Source organism: Anser anser (genome assembly GCF_964211835.1).
Source record: "Anser anser genome assembly, chromosome: 20".
NCBI lineage: Eukaryota > Metazoa > Chordata > Aves > Anseriformes > Anatidae > Anser > Anser anser.
In genome coordinates, this window is record NC_139741.1 from 5,913,203 (window position 1) to 5,940,053 (window position 26,851).

The following is a 26,851-nucleotide window of genomic DNA, read 5'->3' on the forward strand; positions in this document are numbered from 1 at the left end:
CATTAGCACCACGTCATTTGCCAGCCCCTTATTACACAAAAAGAGCAGTTTTTAGAGGCTGAAACCCAGTAAAAAGGGGGGGGGGCGGCTCAGCGCTGAGGGGACCGAGGCGGGAAGCACTGAGGCGGGAAAACCTCCCTCCCCCCCCCCCGCAATGGCCTCCCGCGAGGCGTGCGCGCGCGACGCCTGCGCGCCGCCGTGACGCAGCGGTTGCCGCGGCAACGCCCCGCCCCCTGCTCCCGCCGCCCCGCTCCCCCCTCCCCTCCCGGTTCCCCCCCCCCCCCCTTTCCCCTCCCCTCCCCTCCCCGTCCCGGTGCGGCGCGGAGCGGCCGGGAGGCGCCCGGTGCCGTGAGCGGGAGGCGCTGCCATGGTGCTCATCAAGGAATAGTGAGTGCGGGCAGCTCCTTCTCCCCGTCTTCCCTTCCTCCGTTGTGGCCTCCGGTCACCCAGCGGTGCCTCTGAGGAGCGGCGGAGCTTGGGGGGGGGGGGGAAGGCCCGGCCGGGCCCCGGTGCCGGTGTGGGAGGGAAGGACGGGCATGGGGGGCGCTGTGTGAAGGTCGCGGAGGCGGCCGTGAGGTGAAGGAGCCCCCCCCTCCCCGGGAACCGGAGGCCACAAGCGGGGACCGGCCTCCCGGTGCTGCTCCCCCGGGCCCGGCGGCCTGCGGAGCCTCACGGGGAGGGGGGGGGCGATTTGGGGCTCGGTGCCCCCCCCCCCCCTTTTTGGTCTTCCCGGCCCTTCAGCACCGGCTGTGTACCGGGGTACGGGTGTCCCCCACCCGGGGGAGCCCGCCTGGACCGGGAGAGGGGCTGCCAGGGCAGGGGGTTGGGGTTTTCCTCACAGGGACGCAGGGGTGGCAGGGATCCTGCCCCCATCTAAATGACAAGCTCGGTGTTTTATCGCCCTTGTCCTTTCCTTTAGCGGTGTGATTTCTAGCTAGGAACTCAGCGAGGACTTCAGTGTGCCGGAGAGCTCCGAAATATGTCTCGGTGCGCAGCCCTCACCTTGGAGTTGGTCGCCGTTGCTGCGGGGTTGTTCTGCCCGACAGGGACGGGCTGGAAGGCAGGCTGCGGGCAGGCTGGCGGATCCGTCCCAGCTGTGTGTAACTATTAGTCACACCGCTGTGCCCAAGTCTTTTGTTCGGCGCCTTTCTGCCTGCTAACGTGGTGTGCTCTTTTGGACCGGTGCACTTTGGTTAGGTGGCTTGGAGCTGGGTGCACCGCTGCACGGCTCTTCTGTCAGCTCTCAAGGCTCGGATGTTCAGTTTACATTTGGTTTTCCTACCTGCATCCTGTCCTTTTAAACTTCTTCTGACTGATAGAAAACACTTTTTTTTTTCCCCTCTTCTTTTCTTATGCGCTGATCCCAACGACAAAGTGGGTTTTCAGGTCTTCTCTCAGACACATTTACCTACATGACAGTGTCCTCCTTGTAGCAATTGCTTTGTCAGATCATGGATGTGCTTTGGATCTAAGTATTAAAACTCTGAGGAAGGTTGTGCTGATCCTTGTAGTTGTCTTTAAGCTTGAATAACTTCCCCCCCCAGTCTTTAAACCCATGCCATTTTTATCCAACAATAGGGGTGTAGAATTTAAGAGCTGGTCACTGTAACACAGAGGCACTGTTACCTTCTGTAGTGCTAAACTGGATAGCAAACAGAAGCATTGGCTGAGCACTTAGTTTCAGATGCATGAAAAGCTAATTAATTTGTTCTTCTATAACATCTATTTCATTGAGATTTCCCTATTAATTTAGTTGGTTAATGTACTTTGCTTCTTACAGCACCTGTCTGGTTTATTTCTATTAAAATTCATGTGTGTTTCCTGGTTTTCCTTTCCAGTTTGTTGCCCTGTACTGCAGTAAAGCCCACTTGCCAGTGAGCTATGCTACCTACAGAGCATCACGTAAAGATGGGAACATCGCTACTTTAAATTGTCAGGCTTCTGTGTTTAAAGTCAATTTTGAGAAGGATCACTTCCAAAAGTCGTTTTGCTTGCTATTATCATTTACCTCACCAAATCAGTGTACCTACTGGTCTTATATGCTGCTTATTCCTGAAAGAAAATGCGGAGTAGATATTAAGACAAAGGTTAAAAAAGCAGAATTACTGAATTTTTTTCTTTTTACAGGCTTCCATTTCTTTTTTCAGAAGGGTCACCAAACCCTTTGAGTCTTGTTAGCTATATTGTCCTGTTCCTTTTCTCTCCGTCTCTGTTAAGATGTCCTCATGTGGCTCTAAGGACAGTCAAGGTTGCCACTGTCCATTAAAAACTTGTGCATTGACTTTGGACTTCTTGGGATTCCCAACTGGTTCCAACAGTTGCGCATTCTGAGTTGTCACTGTTGGTTTTGGTATTAATCATCCTTGACGTTGTATGTAAAAGTCACCCATCTTGCACGCTGTTGGGGAACTCTTGTGTTCTAGGAAGCAGTTATTTAAGGCGTATGGGAACAACTTTTTTTGGCGTGACCTGGATAGTCAAAGTCATTCTGTTGCCTGTGTTTAGTTCTGGTTGCCCCAGCGCTGCAGTCAGGTACCTTGCTGCCTGCCCGCCGCTGTAGGTGGCAGAAATACAAGCGAGTTGTAGCTGTGCGCCCTCTGAGCAGATTGTTCTTCCACCGCTGTGACCCCTCGTCACATCCTCCCTACTAAATCAAATGAGTATTATTATGTGCTCCGTAGGTATTTTAGGAGATATTACAGATATAGAACAATATAACAAAAAGCCTGTATCACACCTTTTATTCCCAGACAATCTGCATCATCTGTCTTTTCTGTGCAGCTTCTTTCACTGGTGGTTATGCAGTGATAGCTTTAAAGTGTACCTTTGGTGTCCTATCAATCTTTCAGACTTATCTTTCATTTCTACCTATCCGTACTCTGGATAAGCTGCATGGTTCGGTTTTGTGCGTGGGTGAGAGGGTTGTTGCGTTTTGGTTTTGGTTTTCTTTGTCTCTTTGGTTGGTTTCAGTTGCAAAGTTTGTAAGTGCTGGTTAAGATCTTGCATGCTTGCACGCTCTCCCTATTTTGATTTAAACTGCGTCGGAAGACCTTGAGGAGAATCTGAGTATAGAGAGTCGCTTCCCTTTCCTGTGAAGTGACGATAATGACACTGACCTTCTCTGCAGCTGTACTTCCCTTTGCTGTCATTCGAGGCATATTTTAATCTAGGAGGAATCTTAAACGTTCTTTATCATTTTCAGGCCTTTGATGTGGCAGGCAACCACATCATATAATTTCTCATCGTTTGGTCAAGTTCTGTCCCAAATTTAGGTGTCTTTGTTCCTATTGCTGCTCCTGGGAAGCTTTTCCTCTGGATGCTCTTGAGTAGTTTTCCCTCCTCCTCCTTTATTGCTTGATGGCCTATAAATGTTAGTCATCCCCCGCGTTCTTTGTTTGCTAGGCTAAACAAACTGTAAACTATTTAACTTTTGTGTTTGTTTCTCTGTTCGTGAACATCAAGCTGTAAGGTAATATTCAGATCTAGTGTCTTCCAGTTTCTTAAATAGAATTTCAATAGCTTATATTAATGTTTTTATGCCAGGTTTTCTAAAAGACAATTTTTGCACTCCATTCCAAAGCCAATGTTTCTTCCCTGTTACTTGGTTTTTCATCTTTGCTTATTTATCATCCTGTCCCTCTTTTTGTTCAACTGTAGTTTTATCCAGTTAGCTAAGCTAATATTGTGTTTGGTGAGGTGGTCTACCTGTGGAGAACCATTCTCCATTTTTCTTTCCTTCCTTATGTACAGAATATCGTACTGAATTGGACTAAAGGTCCTCTTCCATCTTGCTTTCTAGCAGATATTTTTAGGAAACAATATATAAATAGGGAGTAGAATGATTGTTCTTCAGTGTATCCTTCCAGTAAGCACCATGTGAACTTCCATGAATTGATCAAAACCCATTTTAAAATTGCTTCTCGTGTTTGGCAAGGAATCCCGTAACTTAAATACGCATGATGTAACCAAGTACCCTTGATTGGTTTAAAAATCTGCTACCTAATGATTGTTATTGCGTCCTGGGTTGTTCTGTTGTAAGATGCTGTCATTGTTCCTTCTCCATTCACTCTTCAGCACCATTCATACTCTATAACACTCTACCATACCTTCCCCCTTCCGTTGTCCTTTCTTCCACCACAAAAAACCCAGTTAACTACATCTCAGGTAATCTTTTTTGCCCTCCTTTTGTTCAGTGTCCTCTTTGAGGTGAGGCGACTGGAACTATTTGTGTGCAGTATTCAAGGTGCCGATGCACGAGAGATTGCGGTGGTGTAGCCGTCACTTATTTTTTTGTGTAAATATTGTGCTCCAATTTTTGCTGTTTTATTTATTTTTGAACTGGCACTGAACTGATGTTTTCAGATGTTTTTCTGTAACAGCACCAAGGTTTATGTTGGTGATAGCTAGTTTGGGGCTTGTTACCCTGTGTGTTTGGAGAAAATGAGCGCTTATAATGCGTTATTCAGTTTCTGTTGATGCTGAACTTCATCTGCAGTTCTCAGTAGCTTTTTCTGCAGTTCTTTGCAGCCAGCATAAAGCATTGCTGTCATAAATAATATTGCATAATCTGTAAACTTTTGTCTCTCTTACAGTTTGTTCTTGTGGTATCTTGCTGGTAACATTCCTCTAGTGTAGGAGAAAGCTTCAGTTTTCACCAGTAGTGCTTTTCTGAAAATCAGTTTAGTCATAATAAGGACTTTCTTCTTATCCCATTATATCCACATTTCTTTGAGACTAGTTCTGAAAGAAATGGGATTTCTTCTACCCACAGCAACCCTATCCATTTCATATCTGTGTATTGCTCTGGTTTCCTGTTTCAACATTATCCTTACTGAAAGCAGAAGTTGAACACAAATCTAGTTTTGGGGAAACACGTAATATTTTGAAGTGCCTTAACATGCATGCATCATTTTCAGCTTTAAATTCAAGTTCATTCTTGTCTTTTCAAAAAATCTCTGGTCTAGAGAGCAAAAACTGCCAAAGTCACAGTCAGTTGGTTCGACGAGGCATTCAGGAAACCACAAGTGACTCATATATGGAAATGGCAACACCTTCTTTTGCAGTCAGCTCTGAGAAAGCCTTCCATATACTTCTCTATTTAGTGCTGCTTCCTATGGGATGGGATGTATAAACAAGTCTTGCAGTGACTTGTAACTATGACAAATCGGCACCAAGTTGTTGAAGCACATAGCAACGCTCTGTACCAACTTGACGGGAAATAAGATGCGACTATTGAAAGGATGTAGTGAGAAGGAACATGCAACTATTTTGATTCTGTGTGGGTTTGTAGGGTGGCAAGATATTTCCACTAGTTTTGGTATAGGATTGCAATTACGCTATATCATGTATAGATTCTCCTTGAGGCTATTACATAAGTAGTCTTGGAAGTAAAGAGTAAGTGCTAGGAAAGCTAGGGCTAGGTGGATGCTGGAGAAATGGGGGAGAGGAGAGCTGAGCAGTCATCGCTGGGAGGAGTGTGCCATCTCAGTGCTGCAGCTGCGTTTGTTAACTTTCCATTTCTGTGTTCTCTTTCAGCCGCGTTATCCTGCCTGTGTCTGTGGAGGAGGTAAGTCCTTTTCTTGTTGCTTCCTTTCTTTAGGACTGTAAATAAACTTGTGATCAAAGCAATTTGAACAAAAACTGGAAAATGCAAGAGACAGGTATAGCTGTCTCCAGGACCTGTGTGTGTTCTTACTCTTTCACGGTCGCTTTGGCCAAACAATTTCATTTCTTTAAGCCTGCGGGTACTGATACTCTCTCCTATAAAGTACTTTCAGATGTGTTGATAACAAGTGTTGACTTGTCAGACTGTTCCAAAGTGTAGTTTCCTTTTGATTAATACCATTGTTCTTTTTTTTTCTTTTTTTAACACAAAGAGGAAATCTTAATACAAATTTAAATCGCCCTGTGTTTTCCTAGAACTCTTTTTTTACGCTCTTTGTCTACAAGTGTAAAGCAATTTTTTCTGTTTTGTGAGGGTGGTATAGCAAAAGAAAGATCGTATATCTACTACTTAGCAGTTTTTAAGACTATCTTATCTAGATCTCGCAGAAAGAAAGCTTTCTTGTTCTGTAGGTAAAGCTCTAAAAGGAGAAAGGAGAAATGTAGTTTATAAAGGAGGTGGTGATTTGTGTCACCAAACTGGCCACAGAGCAGCTGTGCAGTCTGAGCTGATTCCTGTTCTTTTCTCTGGGAGTTGCAGCTTACCTTTCCTTCCTCCCTTTTTTGTCACTGCTTCCCCTTGTGCACTGAGCACCACTCCTGTAGAGTATCTGCCTATGAAAATGTTTTTCTTTTTTTGAATTTTCATACTAGCAATGTAGATGAGAAATTGAAATGGTAAGAGTCTATAGCGCTTCTGTAGTAGAGTCCTGCTGTGTGTACTTTTTTTGGTTACGATCCTTGGCTGTAAGCCTTTGGTTTGAGCTCTGATAAAGAGCTTGTCCTAACTCTTAGGAAGAGGTGCAATAACAGAACTCAGTTTTGTTTCCCCTGATTATAGCATCTACTGTGGCACAGAGAGTGGTAAGATGGATCAGTGCTCTTTTAAGCATATTCCTTTGATAACGCCGTACTCTTTTCAGAGAGCACACTTTGGAACTTGGTGTAGTGTATTTCTGCAGCCAGGAGGCTGGCTAGTAAAAAGGAAAACAAAGTCAAAGCTGAGTTCCTTGTTCCGGTGGACCAGTCTGCTGTGACAGGCATCGCACGCTGATGGCAACCTAATCTTCTCACCAAAGAGTAGTTTTATGTCTCTGTGCTGTCTTGGTGCAGGAATGAGTCTGGTAATACCTGATGTCTGTTCCTTACTCCTTACCTGTAGCTTATGTACTTTCTGCATTAATCTGTTTCAAGCAATTTTAGCAGAAGTTCGACTAAAGTGTTACGAGTAGGTGTATTTGGGTCTTTTATGATGCCTGAATGCTACTTGCGTGAGGAAGTTCTTGACAAAGAAGGGACTAACACGATAAACTGTAGCATGTAAGCAAGGGATGCAAACTTGCAAATGACAGAGGAAGTGTTTGATAAAGCAGCAGGCAAATGGTAAGGTGATCCAGAGCTCAAGAAATGGAAGACTTTAGCCTAAACAGCAGCAGCCCTAGCTCACAGGGGTATGCCTCTAAGTATTGAGCTGTGTAAATAGAAAGTCAACGCATCAGTCTACAGATTGTTTCTTTGAGGGGGTTAGATTGGATGGAACCCAGCACAGGATTTTTCCGAGTTCCGTGATACTAGGATTAAACTTCATCCAGTTAAAGCGAGTCCTTTGCTATGCTCTTTTCCCTCCCTGACTGGCTGTTCAGTGCCAGGCGTGTTTTCAGCCTTGTGTGTAGGCTGCCCGGGTGGAAAGTTGAGGTTTCAGGCAGTACATAAACCTGTCCATCTCTAGCAACCTCCTCGTTTGAGGATGCCCTGGGGTCATCTGTTTAAGACAATGTATTCCTTTCTTTCCTCTGGATCCACGGAGTTCCGGAGGGTTGAGTAACCTAGTGAGAAGACTGTAAAGTGAAGTGCAAATAAACACCATTAGAAGAGAAGGAATGAAAATGCTAGAGAGAGCACCTTAACGTGCTTGGATGTGGAAGGACCGCCGACTTGACCAAACCCGATTTCTCCCCAGACTTGTATATTTGTTACCGTGTTCCCTGCATGAGGCACCTTTTCTAGGACAGGATGTTCTTATGTGACTTGTAGGCTAGGTTTCAGGAAACAGTTCCCTAAGCAGAAAGAGTTCTTATATCCACTTGTCTTTGCTTAAACATTTACGTGCTATGGTAGTTTTAAAGGCATGCTTAAGAAGAAAGGTTATTTTCCTATTGAGTGGAAGGATGACTACTGCTCTGGGTTTGTGTATTGCTTTATCTTCCTGCCTCTGCAGAGAGATGCTGATGCATCTGTGCATCACTTGGTCACTGCACTGTTGTCTGTACAAAACAGCTGCTACAACTTCATTGCTTTCAAGGATTTCCTTGCTCACGAAACTCTAAACAGGGCTCTGGAGACTTGACGTAGCTCTTCACTGTGTAGCTGCTCATTGAGCGTCTCTGACTAGGAAGAGGACTTCTGGTTTCACTGTAATATCTTAGGAATTTTTGCTTGAAAGACTGAAAAGTTCACTCCTTCAGCATGCAAATTGTTTCTGAAAGTATGGTGCCAGTGCATAAGAGAGAGTGAAAACAGTTGTGTCTCTGAGGCATTGTAAGAGGGCTGAGGCAGTCTCCTATGTTGTCCTGTGATGTGCCAGGGGTCCTCTGCTGAGTCCCCTCACCTCTGACAAGTGCAGCTTAACAAAGAGTAAGGAATTCAAGAGAAAACCAGTGATCAGGAAGATAGTGGGAAGACATTACTTAGTAAATTTGGAGCTCAACACCAAACAGTTAGCCAAGTTACTGCTAAGATGGGAACAAACAGTGAAGGAAAGGCCCTGGTGATGACTAAAACTTGAAGGCTGGGATGTAGGAGGTAGACCACAGCAAACTGTCTTCTGCTAGGAAACTCTGCCAAAATCTGGTCCTGCTTAAGTGCAGGCTGCGAGCTGCACTCCTGTGTTGTTCTATACAATCTTACATTACAGGGAGCAAAAAAGTTAAATACCTTGTTGTCTCTTAGGTCTAAACTTTACTCCTGTGCTCTCTGACCAACATCACGTTGCACAGTGCCAACTTTGAGAGCGTGGTCTTGAGCTGCTGTGTGGGTGTCTCGCCAGCTGCCACTTTGAAATGCTGGTATGGATTAGAGCTGTGTGTACACATTCTGTGCTGCCTCTTTGTTCCTCTCACATGGGAAGGAGCTTGCCAAACACAAAAGGCTCTTATTTATTAATTGCGTTCAAAGCCGCTTTCAGGGAAGTAACTGTTCTTGAAGGTGGCTACGTTGGATCAGGCCTTCTGAATGAAATTTGGTGTAATGAAGGTATGCTGTCCTGCTGTATAAAGGGGTGACTCCCCCAGGAGATAAGGTTTTCGGGAGCTCTTACAGCTGCAAGGATAGGCCTGTCTGATGCTCTGGACTTCATGGAGCCAGAATCCATTTCCCTGTTAATTTTCACAGGCAGATGTTATGGGATTTGTTCATTGGGACAGTTTCGTCTGGGCCCTTTCCTCTTTTATCAATGTGATTAACGGATCAGAAATAACAGCAAAGATTAAATGTTGAAGATGCCAAACCAAAGGGTTTATCCTCTTAGTGTCTGAACTTTGACCCACGTGTTTAAAAGGGAGAAGGAATGAATGAGAGACTGTTAGTAACAGGAATTAGTTTGTACCCCTGGAGACCTGTCCTGAGACCTGCTGCAAAGCAGTCAAGGCCAGCCTGCCCCTCTAGTGCTGTCCTTGCCAAACTCTTACTTATGTTCTGTTCTGTACAAGTGTACGTGGGGCTTTCACTCTACTAAATCAACTTGCTTCTAAGGTTTCACAACTCTCATGTTTTGCTCTTCTGGCGGAAGGCGAGTGTTCTGTTTTGTTTGGGTCATCTGTGGGGAGTCATAAGGAAAGCAATGTGGCGTTTGAAATGTCAGAAGGCAGAGAGTTGCACCGCAGTCCAAAATCCAGACTGAAACCCAATCTGCTGGTGACAGCGCAGGAACCGTCCAGCCAAGCGAGGGGTGCTTCTTTCACCTGGGCCAGGACCTTCTGGACGCATCCAGCTGAGCTTTGCTCTTAGCTAGGAGGAGGTGCTCTGTGGATTGCTTTTTCTATAGATAGCTTTTATTAGATGGATGAGTGGCCTCCCTCCCTCCCAGCTGACTACCTGCTAGACTTGCTATGCCTCTGTGGTGAACTTGAGGCTGTACAGAGCACTTGGTTCAGTCCCTGTGGTGTGCTTTTTATCCTGCCCCAGATTAACTGAGGCCAGGACAGCTGGCCTTTCACCTTTGGCATATCATCTACTCTATTCAATGTTAGAAATGCAGTCTGTGTTACCTTCGGATGGTGCGCAGCACTGCAAAACTTGGGTTCTGTTTTTGTTTTGGATGCTCTGACAACAAAATACAACCACTGTAGAAGTCTTCCTTCAATGCCAAAGACGTGCCAGCCTAGTGAAGTATTTCTGGGTTGTCAGCTCTGAGCAGTTTTCCAGCTCTCAGCACTTTTCCAGCCTGGGTTTCCATGTAAGGAGCGTTAAGAGCTATTCCTGATTCTGGTGTGCAGCCCTGTGCTGGAGAGCCGGAGGAAGGCCTAAGCAGCGTTCCATTCCTTTGTAGTTATGTTCTCAGGTTTGGTTTGGTGTTTTAGTCACTGTACTTCTGATGTCTAACTCTTTTTGGATTACCCTTTCAGACAGCCTCTCTGTAGTGCCTTTGGCATCAGTTGTTTTGGTCAATTTCATTTCTGGAAACAGTTGTATCAGTTATTTTTTAAACACTTCCTTTTGACCTTTTGCTTTAGCTTCATTCTCAAACCTTGTCTGCACACCTAACTTTTTGTCAGAGGTCTGCATGATTTTTTTTCATGTTGTCGTGTTTCTTTTGAGCTCTGCATCCTCTTCTTTAGCTAGAAGCATGAGTGTATTGGTCTTTGCATCTTCTGCAGATGAGAGAATGTTCTCTCTTGTACACGTTCTTGATTTTCCTCTTCTCTTTCCTGTGAAACATTGGGATGCTTCTTCTGAAAAAGATTGTCTAGCATGAAGTAGTTTGAGTGATTCCTGAGAATTAATACTGCCAAGACAGTGTCTGTAAGAGACTTAAAAATGACCTTAAAGGTAAGAATTTGACTATGTTGAAATCCTGTGCACTCCCTGCTAGCGGTGTAATGCTTATGGCTAACAGGAAGTGTGACAGAAAAAAACAACCCCAAACAAAACTTAAAGATAGTAGGAAAAATAATAGGGGGTGCAGTGGCAGCAAGGACCAGGTGGTTATCTATGACACTAGTTGATTCAGTTATTTCATTAGATAAAGTTTTCAGAATGGGTTTGGTTATATGAAGTAAAACATCGTTTGGGTTGGAATAAAGACTGTTGAGAAGGGAGATAAGGCACGATTGTGGACGCCCTCACAGAACAGACTTTGAACTAGGTTCAGAAGGGAAATGGATGTTCAGCGAAGAGAAATGACTTGATGAGATTATAATGTCAACTCTGGCAAGAGGTTTAAGGGTGATAGTATATGTCATAAAGGCCAAGAAAAAGTAATTTCTCTACATTCAGCTTTAGAGTTAGCAGCATTTCATTGGAAAGCCTGCTGGTGCAAATAACCTCTTCACTTGAAGCTTCCTAACTTAGTTGTTTTGAATTGCACTTGGGGGATGCTCAGCTCTACTGGGCTTCTAAGCTGTGCACATCTAACAGATCTTTTTTAGAGCAGTTAAATTAGGTGGTACAAGTGCCCTTTATCTTCGGTCTCTCTTCTTCAGTTCTTCCCTACCTTCCCTTGTACAGTCCATTTTGTCAAAAGACTTGGAAAAAAGAAGTGGAATTCTTTGGGAATCTTCTGGATAAATTAACATGTTTATTAATTCAGGACTGGCAGCGTGTTACCCTCCATTTGACGTAAACAATCGGTACACCTGTGTGCCAAGAGTGGAAACAAAGAATGGATTTTACTACTGTATGCCTGAGGGCTCCTGGATTTTCTTTAAATGTTTTCCTTCCTGGCTCTCCTTTCATCCATTTTACTTTCTCTTGAATTTGCAGTGGTTTTGAGCTTGAGATTTAAGGGGTAAAGGTAACTGTCTTATTGGCAGTGCTTTTCTCCTAACTACCACTCTAGCTTTTTATACCAAAATGAAATTAAATGAGCTACTTATCTGGACACACAAGTGGATGTCCTTTTCCCTGACGGCTTCTTCTGATTATTATAAATTCTGCTAAATTACAGCTATCACAATAATGTGTCTTTAACTTCTTTAGTATCAAGTGGGACAGCTGTACTCTGTGGCAGAAGCCAGTAAAAATGAAACTGGTGGAGGTGAAGGTGTGGAGGTCCTGGTGAATGAACCCTACGAAAGAGATGGAGAGCGTGGGCAGTACACACACAAGATCTACCACTTACAGAGGTATGTGAAACATCTTATTCCCAGAGGCAGGCAGGGTTAAAAGGCAAGAGGAACTGGAGGAAGATGGAATGGGATTGCTCCTACTGTGTAAATCACAGGTTATGTAAGGGCTGAAGGACATGGAGGTAAGATGGAGCATAAGGGCAGCAGGCACACGGCACAGCTGGAAGTGAGCATCACTGAACACCCATCTGTTCCCGTAGGTGTGGCTCTTGTCCCAAGAAAATCTGGCTCTGTGTTTTTCAAAGCAAATATAATTCCGTTACCTGGTATTTTGATACTTGAATTTGACTGAAGATCAAAAGGCTTCCTACGTTTCAACCTGTGTTCAGCCTCTGTATTTTTTTCTTTTTTTCCACCTCTCTTTTGTTATGTAAAGAAGGTTTAGATTAGACTGACCAATTCATCAGTCTCTGGAAGTCCATAGTAGTGTGGGGAGGAGAACCCCACCAGTTCCACCAATGTGCAGGTCCCTAGGGTCTGTGTTTCAGGTGATTTTCTGTCTGTCTCAGAGTCTGGGCCAGACCTCTTCTTATGTGCAATTCTCATCAGTACTTTTCTTCTTATTTCCAAATTCTGCAGCAAAGTGCCAACGTTTGTGAGGATGCTGGCCCCTGAAGGAGCTCTGAATATACATGAGAAAGCATGGAACGCTTATCCCTACTGCAGAACTGGTGAGCCTGTGGGGAAGGGCTGTGGACTGCTGGCTTTTTGGTCTCTCTTTGTGGTTTGGTGGGTTGGATGGGCGAAGGAAAGAGGCAAGCAGTAGAGGAACTGTTTCAGCTTTTAGTTTTCTATTCTCTAAGCCCTTTCTGTGGTCAGGAAAAGCAAAATATAGGGCTGCGGAGTTGAAAGAAATATCCTTTCCTGATGTGCTGCTAATGAATGGCAGTGTGTGTACTGTTGGTTCAGTATTGGAACAGAACAAACCAAGAAAGGGATGTCAGTTCTAAAGGAACAACTGCAACACTAGTGAAATGGATGGATGAGGAACGCTTTTTTATGTACTCCAGTGCAGCATAGCCTGGTGGAATAAAAATGGAAGATGCAAAGGGGGAAGAGGGGAGACCTTGGTTGTCTCTTTTTGTAGCGCAGTTTGACGTGAGCAAGTGTTAAGTGGTTGATACTTGTTCGGTTGTGGGATGTAAGGTTAGTGAAGGTTGAAATGGCAATGCTACAGTTGCTTTTGGGATGGAGGCTTGACACAGACATCCAAATATCATCCAACAAGTGTGAAGTGAATCCATTTGTAAACTGGGGAGGCCCTGGAAGCTGTGCAAAGTGGTGAAATAGCGTCAAACCCATTTTCTACTGCAGTGTTTAATGTTTTATTTACTCACTGAAGCTATCAGCCACAATCTTTCACCACTACTGTTTTTCGGGTCTGTGTTGCCGTAGGCCCTGCAACTTTGATTTTGCCTCCACACTTGTGTCATATTTTTATCTGTCTTTTTTGTTTGTATCTTTGAAGGACACATTTTCTGCTATTTGGCAGAGGTACAATTGCTATGGGAACTGTAAACTTAAAAATTCCAACTGTTCTTGAAACTCAGTATAGAAAGATGTATTTTTCAGCCACATAGGAGAATTTTAAATGAAGTGTTTTAAAAGAAAGAAAAAGCTTTGCAGTGGGGGAGGATAACATTACTTCAGTATGTGAAATTACCTACAGCAGTGTAGTGGAATGGATGTTGCAAATACGAAGTTCAGTTACTGCCATCAACTGCAGAGTAAGTTTTTAATGTGTCACATAATTCCATATGTTGAAGCAAAGTTATTTACAACCCAGCTGTCTCACTTTTATGCAGTTTTCTTACTGCATATTACTGAACTTAGCTAGTAAATGTCTAATTTATTTCCATGCTAAGTACACTGAACTGGTTTAAGCTCAGACAGGTCTTTTATTAATTCTTTAAATTGTGGAAACAGATCTAAGTTGGCTCCAGTAGATTCTGTTAGACATAACACCTGCCTATATCCTCCTTTTCATCTCCTCCAATTTCTGAAACAAAGATAGGGAGTTAGTGTGTTTTCTCACTCTTAGCTGCTTATTCTTCAATTATATGCTGCTAAAATTCTTCTTAAGTGGAAAAAACATGATACCAAAATGAAATGCAAGACTTCCCAGCCCAGTTGACAAAAACTTCAGGTTTTGGTATGCTAGAAATGATGGCATAACAAATGAATAAATAAATAAATAAATGTTTAACTATAATAAACACCAATGTAATAGGAGATAGAAAGTGCATTGTTGTGGGGGTTGCAGCAGAAGGCAGTTTTTATGCGGAGGCTGAAAAATCTGTTTAGAGAATCTGCCAGCCTGACATGAATCAAGAAGGGCTCAGAAATGTTGCCGAAACCTTCACTTGCTAGTACTGGGCAGGAGGGAAGAACCCGTGTGTGTGCTGTAGGCTGCCTTTGGCATTATCATTTTACTTTGAGATGTGTTCAGGTGTTTAGGTCATAGTCTTGGATGGCCTTGTGTGAATCTTTGCGCAACACAAAATGCCATGCTGCCTTACAGCAGTTGGCATGGCTTTTAGTCTGCTCACTAGAGTTTGAAACTTAAGAGACGGGGATGCATTAAGAGCTAAACCTGGTTTGGCTGTGTAGGAATTAGTGGTACTTCTGCCTGTACCCTCCTGTACCGAGGTAGTATTATTAGTGTGCTGCTCTCTGGAGCACTGCTTGCTTGCATGTCAGCCATTACATAGAGCCTTTTGAGTTTTAATAAAACTGTACTTTCCATTAATTGTGCATTATAGTATTTATTTTTTAATATACAAGATGGTCATCCTCACGTTTTGCTATATGGCCTCTGAAAAGCGCAATTATTACTTTACTATGCATATTATATAATGTTATCAAACCAGTGCTGTAGATTGAGGGAGCTTAAATGCCTGTCTTATAACTTCCTGCAATTCTGCACACTGTTTGTGCTGTAGTGAGTAGTTTTTATGTATTTTATATGGAAGCCTTGCTTTGCTCCTTTGTGAGTGTGAACTGTAAAATGAGATTGTTGTTGTAGACATTTATAACTTCTACAGTAAAAATGAAGTGAGGATTGCCTGATAGTTATAACCGTGGGATGGTGCCAAGGAGAACAGTCTTCGTGGTTCTTTCCTGCAGTCCGACTTAGATATTAATGTCACTTAAATGCTTTTCAGAAAAGCAATTTGGTATGTGTTCCACTCTTCTGGGTGTCAGCATGAGGTGCCTGTGGCCAAATGTCAAGAAATTGAAAAGTTATTACTGCAGCTGAAATGCGTAGGAGTTGCTGCTATGGCACCTCAAGTTCAGGCCCTAATTTGTAGCAAGCTGAGCATCTAAGTTTTAATGGACACCTCTAAAGAGATTAGTTTGTTCACTCTACAAATGAGAAATCTTCCCTATAGATGAGAAACTAGGAAGGTGAATGGACCTGTTCTAAAGCAGCTGCTAATTATGGTGCATAGTCATGGAAAAGCAGCTTGTCACGGGAAGGTGGGAAGGCTCTGGCTTATAATTACTGCTGCTTTATTCAGTATTTATGTGGACTAGCAGGAACGAAACTCTTTCTTGCAGGAAAGAATGAAGTGTTCTTTGAGATGAAATTCAGCCTTTTAAAAATTAGCCTCAACTCTGCTTGCTTATTCTCTCCCCCTGCCCCAATACGTCAATCTAAATAATTAGCCTTCTGTAAAATGCAGTTTTCAGAGTGCTAGGGTTTTAGAGCAGCCCAAGGCCCAGCCATAGGCAATTAAGAGAGTTGGATGTGTATGATAAGTGATAATGGACGGTACTGTCTGCAGGATGTTGGGTTGGAAAATCACAAGTTGTAATGGTATCTTTAAAACAAAATTACTTCTTAGTGAAGACCTCATGTTAGACTTCAGAACACACCAGCAAAGTTCAACTCTAGCTTCCAGACATCATTATTCTTAGAGTAGCATTGCTAATGTACTCAGATGGCTTGGGTAGAACAGATGCTGACTGTTAAAGGATCTTCAATTTCTTTTCTGTGTTGAATAATTGAGCCTTACTATCCAGGGAGTTCAGTTACCATGAGCAGTAGAGATGCGGAGGGTCTGGTTACTGCATGCAGGAGTGATGAGGTCTGCACTGGCCTGAAATCCAGCATGCGTTCGCCTCAGAACTGTGGAGACGTTTCTTATCTGCAAGCTGAGAAAGGATTGGTAAAATGCTGTCAGCTGAATAAACTTATTCCATCTTCTCATCCAGCTGGCTGGAGTCCAGAGAGCAGAAGTGGCAGTACATAATTAATTGCTGCTCCTCTGGGTTTCTCCAAGTCTGAGAATTTCCAGAGGAGAAGGGGGCGAAGTTAGCTAATTTTTATGGACTTCTGGTTTTGTTTTTTCTTCAGTAGTATCAGCAGCTCCCTGGGAAGCTGAAGCTTTCCCTGTTTTGCTGATAGTGGGAGGGGGGTGATGGATGCTGTACATTTTTTTCACTAAAGTATTGTATCTCTTTCTTTTCATGTATTGATTTCTTGGACCAGTTATTACAGTAAGTATTATTTTTTTACTGACGATCCATGGAAGCATGTGTAATGTCTGAGATGAAGCATTCTGGGTACAAGAAGCTCTTTAGCTTGAGCTAAGGGCACTTTATCTTTTGTTGTGGTAAGATCATGTAGATAAAACCCCCTTAACATCTGTGGCATATCCACAAACACTTTATTTATAACTGTGGACAGGGATCTTTCTTTACTGCAGTAATGCTCAGCTTTACACATGGGAATGTCCCATTGCCCAAATAAACTGATTGAAAGAAAGCTAGCTCGTAACATTACGTCCCTCTGAGTAATGTGTCTTCTGAATTTGATATTTCCTTTTTTACATGCTGAGTGTTTCACTGGCCTGTATTTTTGTTTCTGCTCCCTTGAGGGAGGATAGGGTTACTTTTGGAAGTCTTTTTTCTACTCACAGTAATTATGAGAAATGGAAAGTTTTTTGCTTGCTTGGCAGAACTGTGCTTCTTGTCCCTTCCATTCCCAGTGTCAAAAAGCTCTCAACACATCAGTTTAATATTGTTGTTCGTTTGAAGAGTACTCAGTGCTAGAACAATATTCTCTTTGAAAAGGCAATTTCTGCCTAGTTAACATGTTACCCCTTCTAAACTATTTAGAGTGGCAGACATTCTCCTTTAAAGAAAAAGCTACAAATATATAGGGGGAAAACTCCAAATGTTTCACTAAAGCAATGGAAGTGGTTTTCACCAAACAGCTTGTGATTTATTTGATCTTATGTATTTGTTGATCAAAAAACTTTTCTAAAAACAAGATGTGTTTATAGCTAAATATGGCATTCCCTAAGTCAAACCCCAGTCAAGTTTTAACACTGAGTTGTCTTTCCCACTGCTTATCTAGGTAATAATCAGACAAGTTAAATATCCAAAGAATAACAAGAAGCTTTATTTTTATGACAGAACGAATATATGAAGGATGACTTCCTGATCAAAATCGAAACCTGGCATAAATCAGATCTTGGAACACAAGAAAATGTAAGTACTTGTGTCATGTTTTTTATTCATCTCTTTAATGTCACAATGCTGCTTTCCTTGCTAGCTTAGAGAGTTGCTGTGCAGAACTGTCTGTTTGCAGTGTTCCTGGATTTGAAGTGCTTCTTGTACTAGCAAGGCAGGGACTCCTTCCCATTGGCTTCTCTTATATGCTGAATAAAATTGTCCCCAGTCACTTGTTCTGTGTGAACACCTTTGCTTCTTTAAAAGATCTTATATTGTGTTTACACTATGGTGTGTTCTCTGTGTGCGAGCAGTGGGTCCATGTATCTCCGTCTGTTTTTTACTGTCTTAGAATGGGAGTGATCTCTATTTGAATCAATTACTTTGGGCTTGTACTTTCACTGCAGGTTCATAAACTGGAGCCAGATGTATGGAAGAACGTAGAAGCTATTTATATAGACATTGCTGACCGGACTCAAGTACTTCCCAAGGTAGGGTAGGTGGGTAAGAGCTCCCTAGTTTGGGAGGCCTTGTGCTAAGAGAGGAATGATGTATGAACTTTGTTCACAGAGACGGTCGCAGGTAACAGGACAAGTAAGAGGAAGGAAAGAGGAGGAAAGGCATTCCTTAAGTGTTTAAGCAAGCTAGAGGAAGAGCACTTTTGAAAGTGTTGTCAAGATTCTGTAAAGTGTGTTGCTTAGCCTTACAGTACATGTAACAGTGTACTATGCGTAGCTTTACAGCACTGTGGCTGATTATAGTGCTTGAATAACAAGAAATGACACTGCCTTTCCCATGCTGCATCTTGTTTAAATTGCCTCTTTTTTGAAACTGACCCATGGCTTCAAGCTGTTGTCTTTTGAAATCATGTAGCTAATACTTTGTTCTAAGAAAGACTACAGTTACAATAAGAAGCTAAGGGATGTTTCTGTACTCTACTAAAAAAAAAAAAAAAAGCTATATAAAAATGGAATGTTGTTTGAGTTTCCCTACTTTGTATTTCTGATCAAGTTTGACTACGGCTAACTTACCTCTTCACAAACTTGACCTTGGGCATTAAGACAGATCTAGTCTTTATTTTAGCTTTTCTTTCCAATAAAGATGAATTGGTAGGACATGAGTGGCATCTGATTTCTAATAGATTAGGCAGGTGCTAAGGTATACCTGCAAATAGAAATTGCTCTGAATTAAGTGCTGTCAGAGAGCAAGCAGAATCCACCTGGAGCAGAAGTCTTCCAAAGAAGATTCTACTGGTTTATCACTTCTGGCATTGAACTGATGATCTGAGTTTGTTCCCATTTTAATTGAAATGGGGGTAGAAGTAGAGTACAGCCCCTGGTCTTAATCCAGTGTAGATGAAGGGGATGCTGCAAATTGTTTGCTATGTGATAGGAGGCATAACTAATGCCTCCTTCTTTTTGGTGATAGTTGTGAGTTTGATTGTGCTTGTCATCTAGTGTGCTATATATGAGCATCATTCTTATATGGTGCTGTGAAAAATACTAGATACCACAGCTCCAGAGAGCATAGCTATTTTCTGCAGCAGCTGTCAAAGAACAAGTGGTCACAGGAAACCTATAAGGAGAGTTTACCAGTCTTCTGATAGTGTTACCCCAAAGGAGTCCTTACAAAGGTCATATTGGTTTGTTACAACTTCTTCACATAGGTCTAGGACACAGCACAGGGGGGAGAAATACGTTTCCTTGAAGAGTGCCTGACCTAATGTTGAAGTTTGAAAACAGTAGCTCTTGAGAAAGCAGTTAGAGGTTAGTCTTTGCCCACCAGAAAAATACATCTTGTGTGACAGTGAGCAGCTGCATAAGAGTAGGATAATATGTATTTAATCTTGTGTGCCTATCCAATAGGATTACAAGGCAGAAGAAGATCCAGCAAAATTTAAATCTGTCAAGACTGGACGTGGACCTCTGGGTCCCAACTGGAAGGTATGTTTTGACTTCAGGATCCATATCAGTTTGCGTGACTGAAGTATAGATACTGAAGTATAGATGTGGCTTGGGGCCACAGATCTGTTTGTAACACATCTAGATTGACTTGTATGTAGAAATGCAGAACGCAGCTGATGATCTGTTAGTTAGAGGAAATGAAAAAGTTTGGTACAAAGAGATAGAATGAGTTCTAAGAAATTGCCAGAGCTGTCTGATGTTCAGTCCAAGAGCTCACCCAAGAGAATTCAAGGATGAAAAACGTGAGTTATGAGCAGCAGTGTTTAACCTTTCACTTAAATCCTTGGAATCTGAAAACTCTAGATGGGCAAATATGATACCAGTCTTTAAGAGGGACTTTGGATGGGATCTGGGAAGCTGTAAGTGTGCAAGTCTCATCTCTAGTGGGCAAACATCGTAGTAGCTGAGGCATATATGTTCTGCTTGGGAAGAGTGTATATGGCTTCTGTAACAAAAAGTAGGAAAGTCTGCTTTACCAACCTTGTGGAGTTTTTTAAAGGCTCAGTGATTGTACGGATGACCCAACTGATACAATCTACGTGGATTTCCAAAAGGTTTTAGGTAGGGACATTATCAAAAGACTTGAAAGGAAACTAAGTAGCTACATCATAATGGTGAAGATCCTGAAAGACATGCATTTAATGGAGAAAAAATGGTGATCAGAGGAAAGGAAGTAGTGGTCCCCTCTCAAAATGGAGGGAGGTCCACCTGTGGAGGTAACCAGGGTTTACTTTCATCATGCTCTTAGATGCCCTGGAAAAGAGGTGAGCAAAGGTGTGACAAAACTTATTAATAAAAGATAGTGAAGGTGTAAAGATGTAAGATGATTGTGAGGAATTGTAGAAAGATGATTGACTGAAGGAGCTGCCTTCCTGGGAACATTTGACCTGAGTGAATATCTTTATATCTTTGCAGAAGGAGCTGGGGAAACAGACAGAATGTCCATACATGTGTGCTTACAAACTGGTAACAGTCAAGTTCAAGTGGTGGGGTCTGCAAAATAAGGTTGAGAACTTTATACAGAAGGTAAGTGAGCTGTTTGTTGGAGGAAGATGTAGAAATGAGGTGTGTTTTTTGCTTTTACACCTCAACTCATTCTTAGAGTGTATCCTGCACGGAGATACTAATTTGAAACCCAGTCATGTCACCTCAGGCAATATTGTCAAGGGTTATGCCCAGTATACTGCAGTCACTTAAAGCTGGATTCAATTTGCTGCTAATCCAAGAGTAGGACTGGTTGGTGGTTATGTGAATTGGTTAATCAGCTGTTGTAGGTTTTTACTCTAATGTATGCAGGTAAAACATCTCAGTTTTGCTTTGGTTAATAGGTCAGCTTGAGAATTGAAGTTGTTTGGTAGTTAATTTGTGAGTGATGAAATGTTGCATATATGCTAGGGATATTTTGCTCAGTGGCAAGACAGATGTTTTTGTGGGGAGAGTTACAGCTTCAGTTATCTGATCTTAATCAGCTGAGGGTTTTTCTGGCAAGTCCTAGAGCTCTAGACATCTTCTGCTTTTCTCAGTCTGCTGCTTGAAGAACCAGTGTTTAAAAAAAAAAAAATAGGCAGATGGTTGGAAACTTAAAATATGAATAATTGGTGTCCTGAAAAGAACTTTTTCTGTGCCAGAGTTTGTAACCCATAAACTGCACCAGAATGCTAGACATGGGAGTTACAATGTGCAGTTTTCTAACCAGTGTCAAGCTCAGAAAATGCCTATGACTTCAGATCATAGCGATTCCTCAGCAGTTAATATTGATAAACTATAGTACTGCTTCTGCAAAAGCAGGACTGGTGATATAATCTAAAGAGAACTCTGAGGGAATGACCATGCTGCTGCAAGATTTCTAATATCTGTAACAAAAGCCCTGAACAAAGCAGTGTCTTGAATCCTTTTCTCTTCACGAGTGTCTCTTCAGCTGCACATTGGCTTCAAAGTAGTTAAGCTGTCTTTGATGAGACCAAGTTATCAGATGTGAAACCATAATTGGTAAAACTGAAATGTCCTTCCCTAATGAGAACTTTCCAAGAGCCATTATATACTTCTGTTTAATAACGACCTTGTCTAGCTTATCTCCTATAAAAGGGGAATAAATTTCTCCTAACTTGGAGGATCTTGTGCACATTACTTACCTCTGCTGAAAGATTTTCAGCTATGGAAAACAAGTTTTGGCTTATTTTTCCTTAGGTCGCTGTGAAAGGGAAAAGCAAAGTGGGTGCACGTCAATCCTATCCTTTTTTTTTGCAAGTCAAGGATTACTTAAAAATATTTTATTCTCTTTCCTTTTTTTGTGCTCCTTCAGGCCAACTATCTTCTAAGTAAACCAAACCTAGAGTGCTTTATTCAATCAGAACAATACCCTCAAATCAAAGGAAATGACTAAAGCATTCGCTAATTCTTTCAAGGCACTGTTCCATCTGCTGCTGAGGCTTGGAAAAATAGTGTTTCTCTCAGGATTCAAGGCTCTAGGTATTCTGTTAAAATAAAAAAATGAATAAAAATGATCTAGCTCCAGTCTCCAATTATGGTGGTTATATAGAAAGGTAGGTTAGGTTAGGGAGCTGGTTCTTCAGTGTACAAATCTCTGAAAGTTGTTATGATTTGGTTAGATACTTATTAATTATGCTGTGAATAAACTTGTTTGTGTGTTTTATTCCTACTCCTTTCGCAGCAAGAAAAGCGTCTCTTCACGAACTTCCATCGGCAGCTCTTTTGCTGGCTTGATAAGTGGGTTGATCTGACTATGGAGGACATTCGTAGGATGGAGGACGAGACGAAGAGACAGCTGGATGAGGTCAGTGGAAAAGCAGGGCAGGTGTGGGTTGTGTGAGAAACTCTTTCTATCCAGTACAGCAGAGAGGAAAAGACTGCTGCATTGTCATAGCATAGTGTGTATTGTCCTCCTGCTATTTAGGTCATGCTGCTTGTGCTTTGAATGATTGGCTATGACTCAATTGTGCTGGCATCTCCTTCTAATCATTATGGACTTTTTCTTGTATTTGTTATTGCGCCAGTAAACATAGTGACCCGCAGGTAATGAGGGTGTGAGTGTCAGTGATTCATTTATCACTTTAATACCTTCTTTTAGGTTTTACCTAGATCCAAATGATACAATCTTTAATGAGTACAATGTTCCATGATTTGTATCCTGCACTGCCCCCTTCCCTTCTTTCAAGCCTCAAGGTATTTCGTTATAGTTTCATGTACCTTCTGCCCTTTGGATAGTGATTCCAGATCCCTTGCAGATGTTCAGCTTAAGAGAAAATAGTGCCTAGATGTGCATATTCACAAAAACTGTTTTGTGATGCTAGGATATAAACAGTCTTACATAAAGTAGGGTAGCTTAACATGTTCCACATTGGTAAATTTTGAGATAACATCATGTGAGAATGAATATTTGAATAGTGTTTCCTCTTTCAGATGAGAGAAAAAGATCCAGTGAAAGGAATGTCAGCTGCAGATGACTAACATGACTTCTTCCTTGTGCACTGTAGGTATCAACAGAGTTTTACAAAACTCTATATTGCTCTATTTAGGGAAAAAATGGGTAAGAAAGCTTATGGCGGTCAGATATGTAAGATTGATTGTTTTGATAATAAACCTGTTTCCTTGACAGGTTGACAAGTGAATTTACTCTTTTGTTTCAGAATTATTCTAAATCAACATTTGAGTGATGAGCATATGAAATAAGTGTTACAACATTTTGTAGATTTACTGATGTTATTTTTTCTGTGATGCATGCGTACTTTCCGTGACCTGCAGAGAAACTTTTGTCAATCCAGGAAGGATAAGTTGGGCCTGCAAATATTTGGAATACGTTAAGAAATTGCAAATACATTTGGAATGTATTTCTGGCATTGTTTGCTAACGGTATTTACTAATGGGCCAGGGCCTGGAGCAACACTTGCATGTTGCAAGGGAAGAAGCAATGCCCATTTTTAATTTTTTGACTTGTTTTTCAAGTATTTCATTGTGGATGATAACACATAAGCAGTGCTTAGAGTGTTGAATCTTATTCTGTTGAGGAACAGAAGTATTAGGGAAGAAAGTGAGGAGGAAGAAAGGATTGCCCTTTTATGTAGAGAAGAGAAGCCCAAGTTACTGGCCACGTTTCTAGAACAGTAAAATGCCATCCTAGCTATCCTTGGAAAGAACAGGGTGGGGAAGAACCACAGTCTTTACCAGAGTGGGACTGTTAGCCTCTGCTTGTGCTCTGTTACCTGCTGGTTGTTTGGTGGTAAGTGGGGAGCACAAGGAGATGTATGTATGCCATCCGTCTGAAATCCACTAGGTATGTTTTAATCTTCTAGTGTAACTTTAACCTTTTTTTGTTTCCTCCTCTTTCACATTTATTCTAGTTCTTAGAGAAGGGATTTGGTGGTCTACTCAACTGTACTTTAGCCTCTAGACTTTTTAGATTACTCAAGTTGAAATGTTTTCCAGTTTCAGGCTGTGCTGGAAATTCTACTCTGAATTGGTGCTGAAATATGATGCAGTGGTTTATTGCCATTGTCTGAACTGGTGACAGTGTCTCACATTTGCTTTATGAAGGTTCAGTCTGACGCTTCTTGTGGGACACTTCACTTCCATAGTGGTTCTAAAATGTTTTCCTGTTGTCTCTTTACTTCAGTTTGCAAGACAGTCATCAGGAAGGCCTGGGGAATCCACACTCTTGACTGACGGACCATCTCTGGATCAAGCCTTTCTATATCCAATCGGCAGGCGATTTTAAATCTCCCATAGCTAATTCTAGATGCCCTTTAATATTGTGAGCAAATAGACCGTCTGGTACTAAGCACTCCAATGTTAGCACGTATATGAAGGAGGTAGCTCCTTGGAGACGTGTGACTTAGAGATCGCTGTATTTACGACTCCTCCCTCCTTTTTTTCATTGTGTTCAGACCAATTTCCATGTGGCCCTGTTTGATTTCCAAGTGACATTTTTAGCTAAAATAGTCTTGTGATGTGGTGACTTAGATTATTTTTTTTATTATTATTATTTTCCAACTGGGATAAACTGCCACCTTTGTTCCTGCTCAGCCCTTCACCATTCTTTGAATGTCTATTTGAAGAGGGAAACTGTCAGCATTTTAGAGTGCAAAACTGTTCCATAAAACTATACGCTCTGACCCTTGCTCCCAGGGTAACAAATTTAATGGCATGTAATCTGAATACATAATCAGGAGTAGCCAGATAGAGTTCTTGGTCTGCGATGAATATATCGTGATACGTGGCTTCTGCACGGCATTACTTTGTTCTGTCTTAGCACACAAGAATTAAAGACTGATCAGAAGCTGCACGCAGCATCCCCATGCTAGGGCCTTCAGCACGTAACTGTTGAATTTCAATTTAGTGGTACATGGTCTCTTTGGCCCATGTAGCTATGTTGTCCTTCAGCTGTGTGTGTCAGTCTTACAAAATCATTCTGAAAAGTTGCTTGACATATGTTGCAACTTCCTGGTTCTTTATTTACTAAGATTTCTTGTAACTTACAAAACTAAAATTCTTTTGACTAATAATAATGTCATTCTCCCTGGACAAATTGGAATGTAGCAAAAAGCTGGTGTACAAGTAAAGTCTTGGTATCTGATCACATTCAGGTGCCTGGGTCGGTGGTTCTGCTCAGCAATAATTCTCTTCCCATTGCAAGACAGACTAAAATATCTCCCTTCATGCTGTAGAAAAGCAACTCATTAGAGACCTGTGTTTTTTCTAGGTTATCTGTTGGTTATTATAAATTGCAAAGGATACCGTTAAAAGTTACGAAGAGCTCTGAGTATTCAATGAACTCAAGTACTTACTGTAACTATCCATATGTTGATAACAGCTTTAGACAATCAAATAACCAGAACAGAATCAAAGAAATGCTGCTTTATTAAATACATATGAGAAAACATGAATTTCTTTGCTTATGTGTAAGGCCCAATATTTGATTTTATTTATTTATTTTCCCGGTAGTAATCACTTTATCTTCCACTTCTGTATTTGGTGGCACTAACATGAAATACTGAATGCCAAACACAGACAGGGGCGTATTGCTGCTTTTGAGGAGTCTTTTTGGCATTCTGTAGTACATCCAACTCCTTCAGCCCTTCACATTCCTGCAAGGAGGAGATCCTGAAATGCCCCTGTGCCGTGCTGAACAAGTATGTGCTGGGGTCTGAACTGTTTTCAGTGTGAGACGAGACGACACGTGTTCTGGAGGGAGAGGATGGCTTTTGGTTTCTGGGGAGGGGGCAGTTTATCCCTTTTATTTTTAGTTTGTTATTTTGCCTTACTCATGTCTAAGTGCAATAAGCTCTGAATTGTACCAGTAACTCTGGCAGGCTCTTCTCAGTGACCTCAGACGGTTTTGCGGGGTGGGGAGGGATGAGGGATTTTTAGCAATCTCACCAAACAGAAGTAAAACAAATGTAATGTAAAATAGGTGAAGATACTAAATTTTAATCTGCAAGGATATTCGGGACCAGGATGTTTTATGGCATCTTCTATAGCTGTTCAAGAAGTATTCTAGGAGTATAGGCCCCACTTAATAGTTCCTTCAGTTTAAAGCATTTTTAACTAAGAATTTATGCACTGACTTCTGTTCATGTTTGTTGATTACGTGTTGAGGGATTCTTACACTTGAGGACAACCTGAGAATACACAGCACACTTGTTCTTTAAATTTATGTTACCCAAGAGGCTTTCTATCTGATGACACTAATCGCTGTGGAAGCAGATTGTAACATTCCACCATGCAATCCTTTTTTGATCCTCTGATTTCAGAGAAAGAGCTTTTACACAAAGCTTTCCTGATTAGTGGAAAAACTGGCAAAAAAAAAAAATATGCAGGAACTCCATCCTGAATACTCCCGCACCCAGCCCTCCTTGTCCTTCTTTCCTTCTAATTTAACCCAAAGTGAAAGCATCCCTCAGCCTCGGGATAGACAAACCCTATGAAGACTTTCCAGTCTTGACGTTTGGTTCCTGCTAGTGAGCATAGCAAAGATCATGCAGCGTTACCGTTGTTGTATCTTTCATTGGCTTTGGCAAGAACCCCGCACCATGCTATTTATTATCAGGGGCCTCTTTGTCTGTCCCAGGGTGCCGGTTGGGCCCTGACCCGCTCCCCGATCCACGCCGCGTGGTTTGGGTGCTCGGGGACAGGACCCTATCACCCCCCCCCCCCCACGCTGCACCCCTCTGGGTTCATCCCCGCTGGGCCTCCCCGCCACGTTCTGATCGGTTCATCGTGCTCTTTTTTTCCTTTGGCGACACACTCCGTAGAATGGGTTAGATTATCTCGTCGTTTCTTTCAATGTGAGTTTGTGCCTTTTTTGTCTCCTAATTCTTCCAATACAGGCATATTGGAAACGAAATCTAATAAAATACTAGACAGAGCTTCACGCCCCGGCCTCCTTTGTTCGGGACAGGGTGCGTG

At 42.1% G+C, this 26,851-nt stretch overlaps 1 protein-coding gene across 1 annotated transcript; it reads left to right on the forward strand.

The window, feature by feature from the left end:
* Positions 1–212: 212 nt before the first annotated feature.
* PITPNA (phosphatidylinositol transfer protein alpha) lies at positions 213–26,816 on the forward strand. The gene is made up of 11 exons (XM_083806589.1): positions 213–387; positions 5,536–5,566; positions 11,857–12,002; positions 12,585–12,684; positions 17,430–17,504; positions 17,873–17,956; positions 19,331–19,408; positions 20,345–20,455; positions 22,101–22,223; positions 22,850–22,919; positions 24,060–26,816. Exons 1-10 carry the CDS (start codon positions 368–370, stop codon positions 22,895–22,897), a joined length of 816 nt encoding a protein of 271 aa, XP_083662715.1. The 5' UTR covers positions 213–367; the 3' UTR covers positions 22,898–22,919; positions 24,060–26,816.
* Positions 26,817–26,851: the final 35 nt, after the last annotated feature.

Coding starts and splice junctions, on each gene's coding strand:
- PITPNA (XM_083806589.1), top strand. CDS start 368: ATGGTGCTCATCAAGGAATA. Junction 12,685..17,429: donor ACTGCAGAACTGGTGAGCCT/GTGGGGAAGGGC, acceptor TTTTTATGACAG/AACGAATATATGAAGGATGA. Junction 17,957..19,330: donor GGACTCAAGTACTTCCCAAG/GTAGGGTAGGTG, acceptor CCTATCCAATAG/GATTACAAGGCAGAAGAAGA.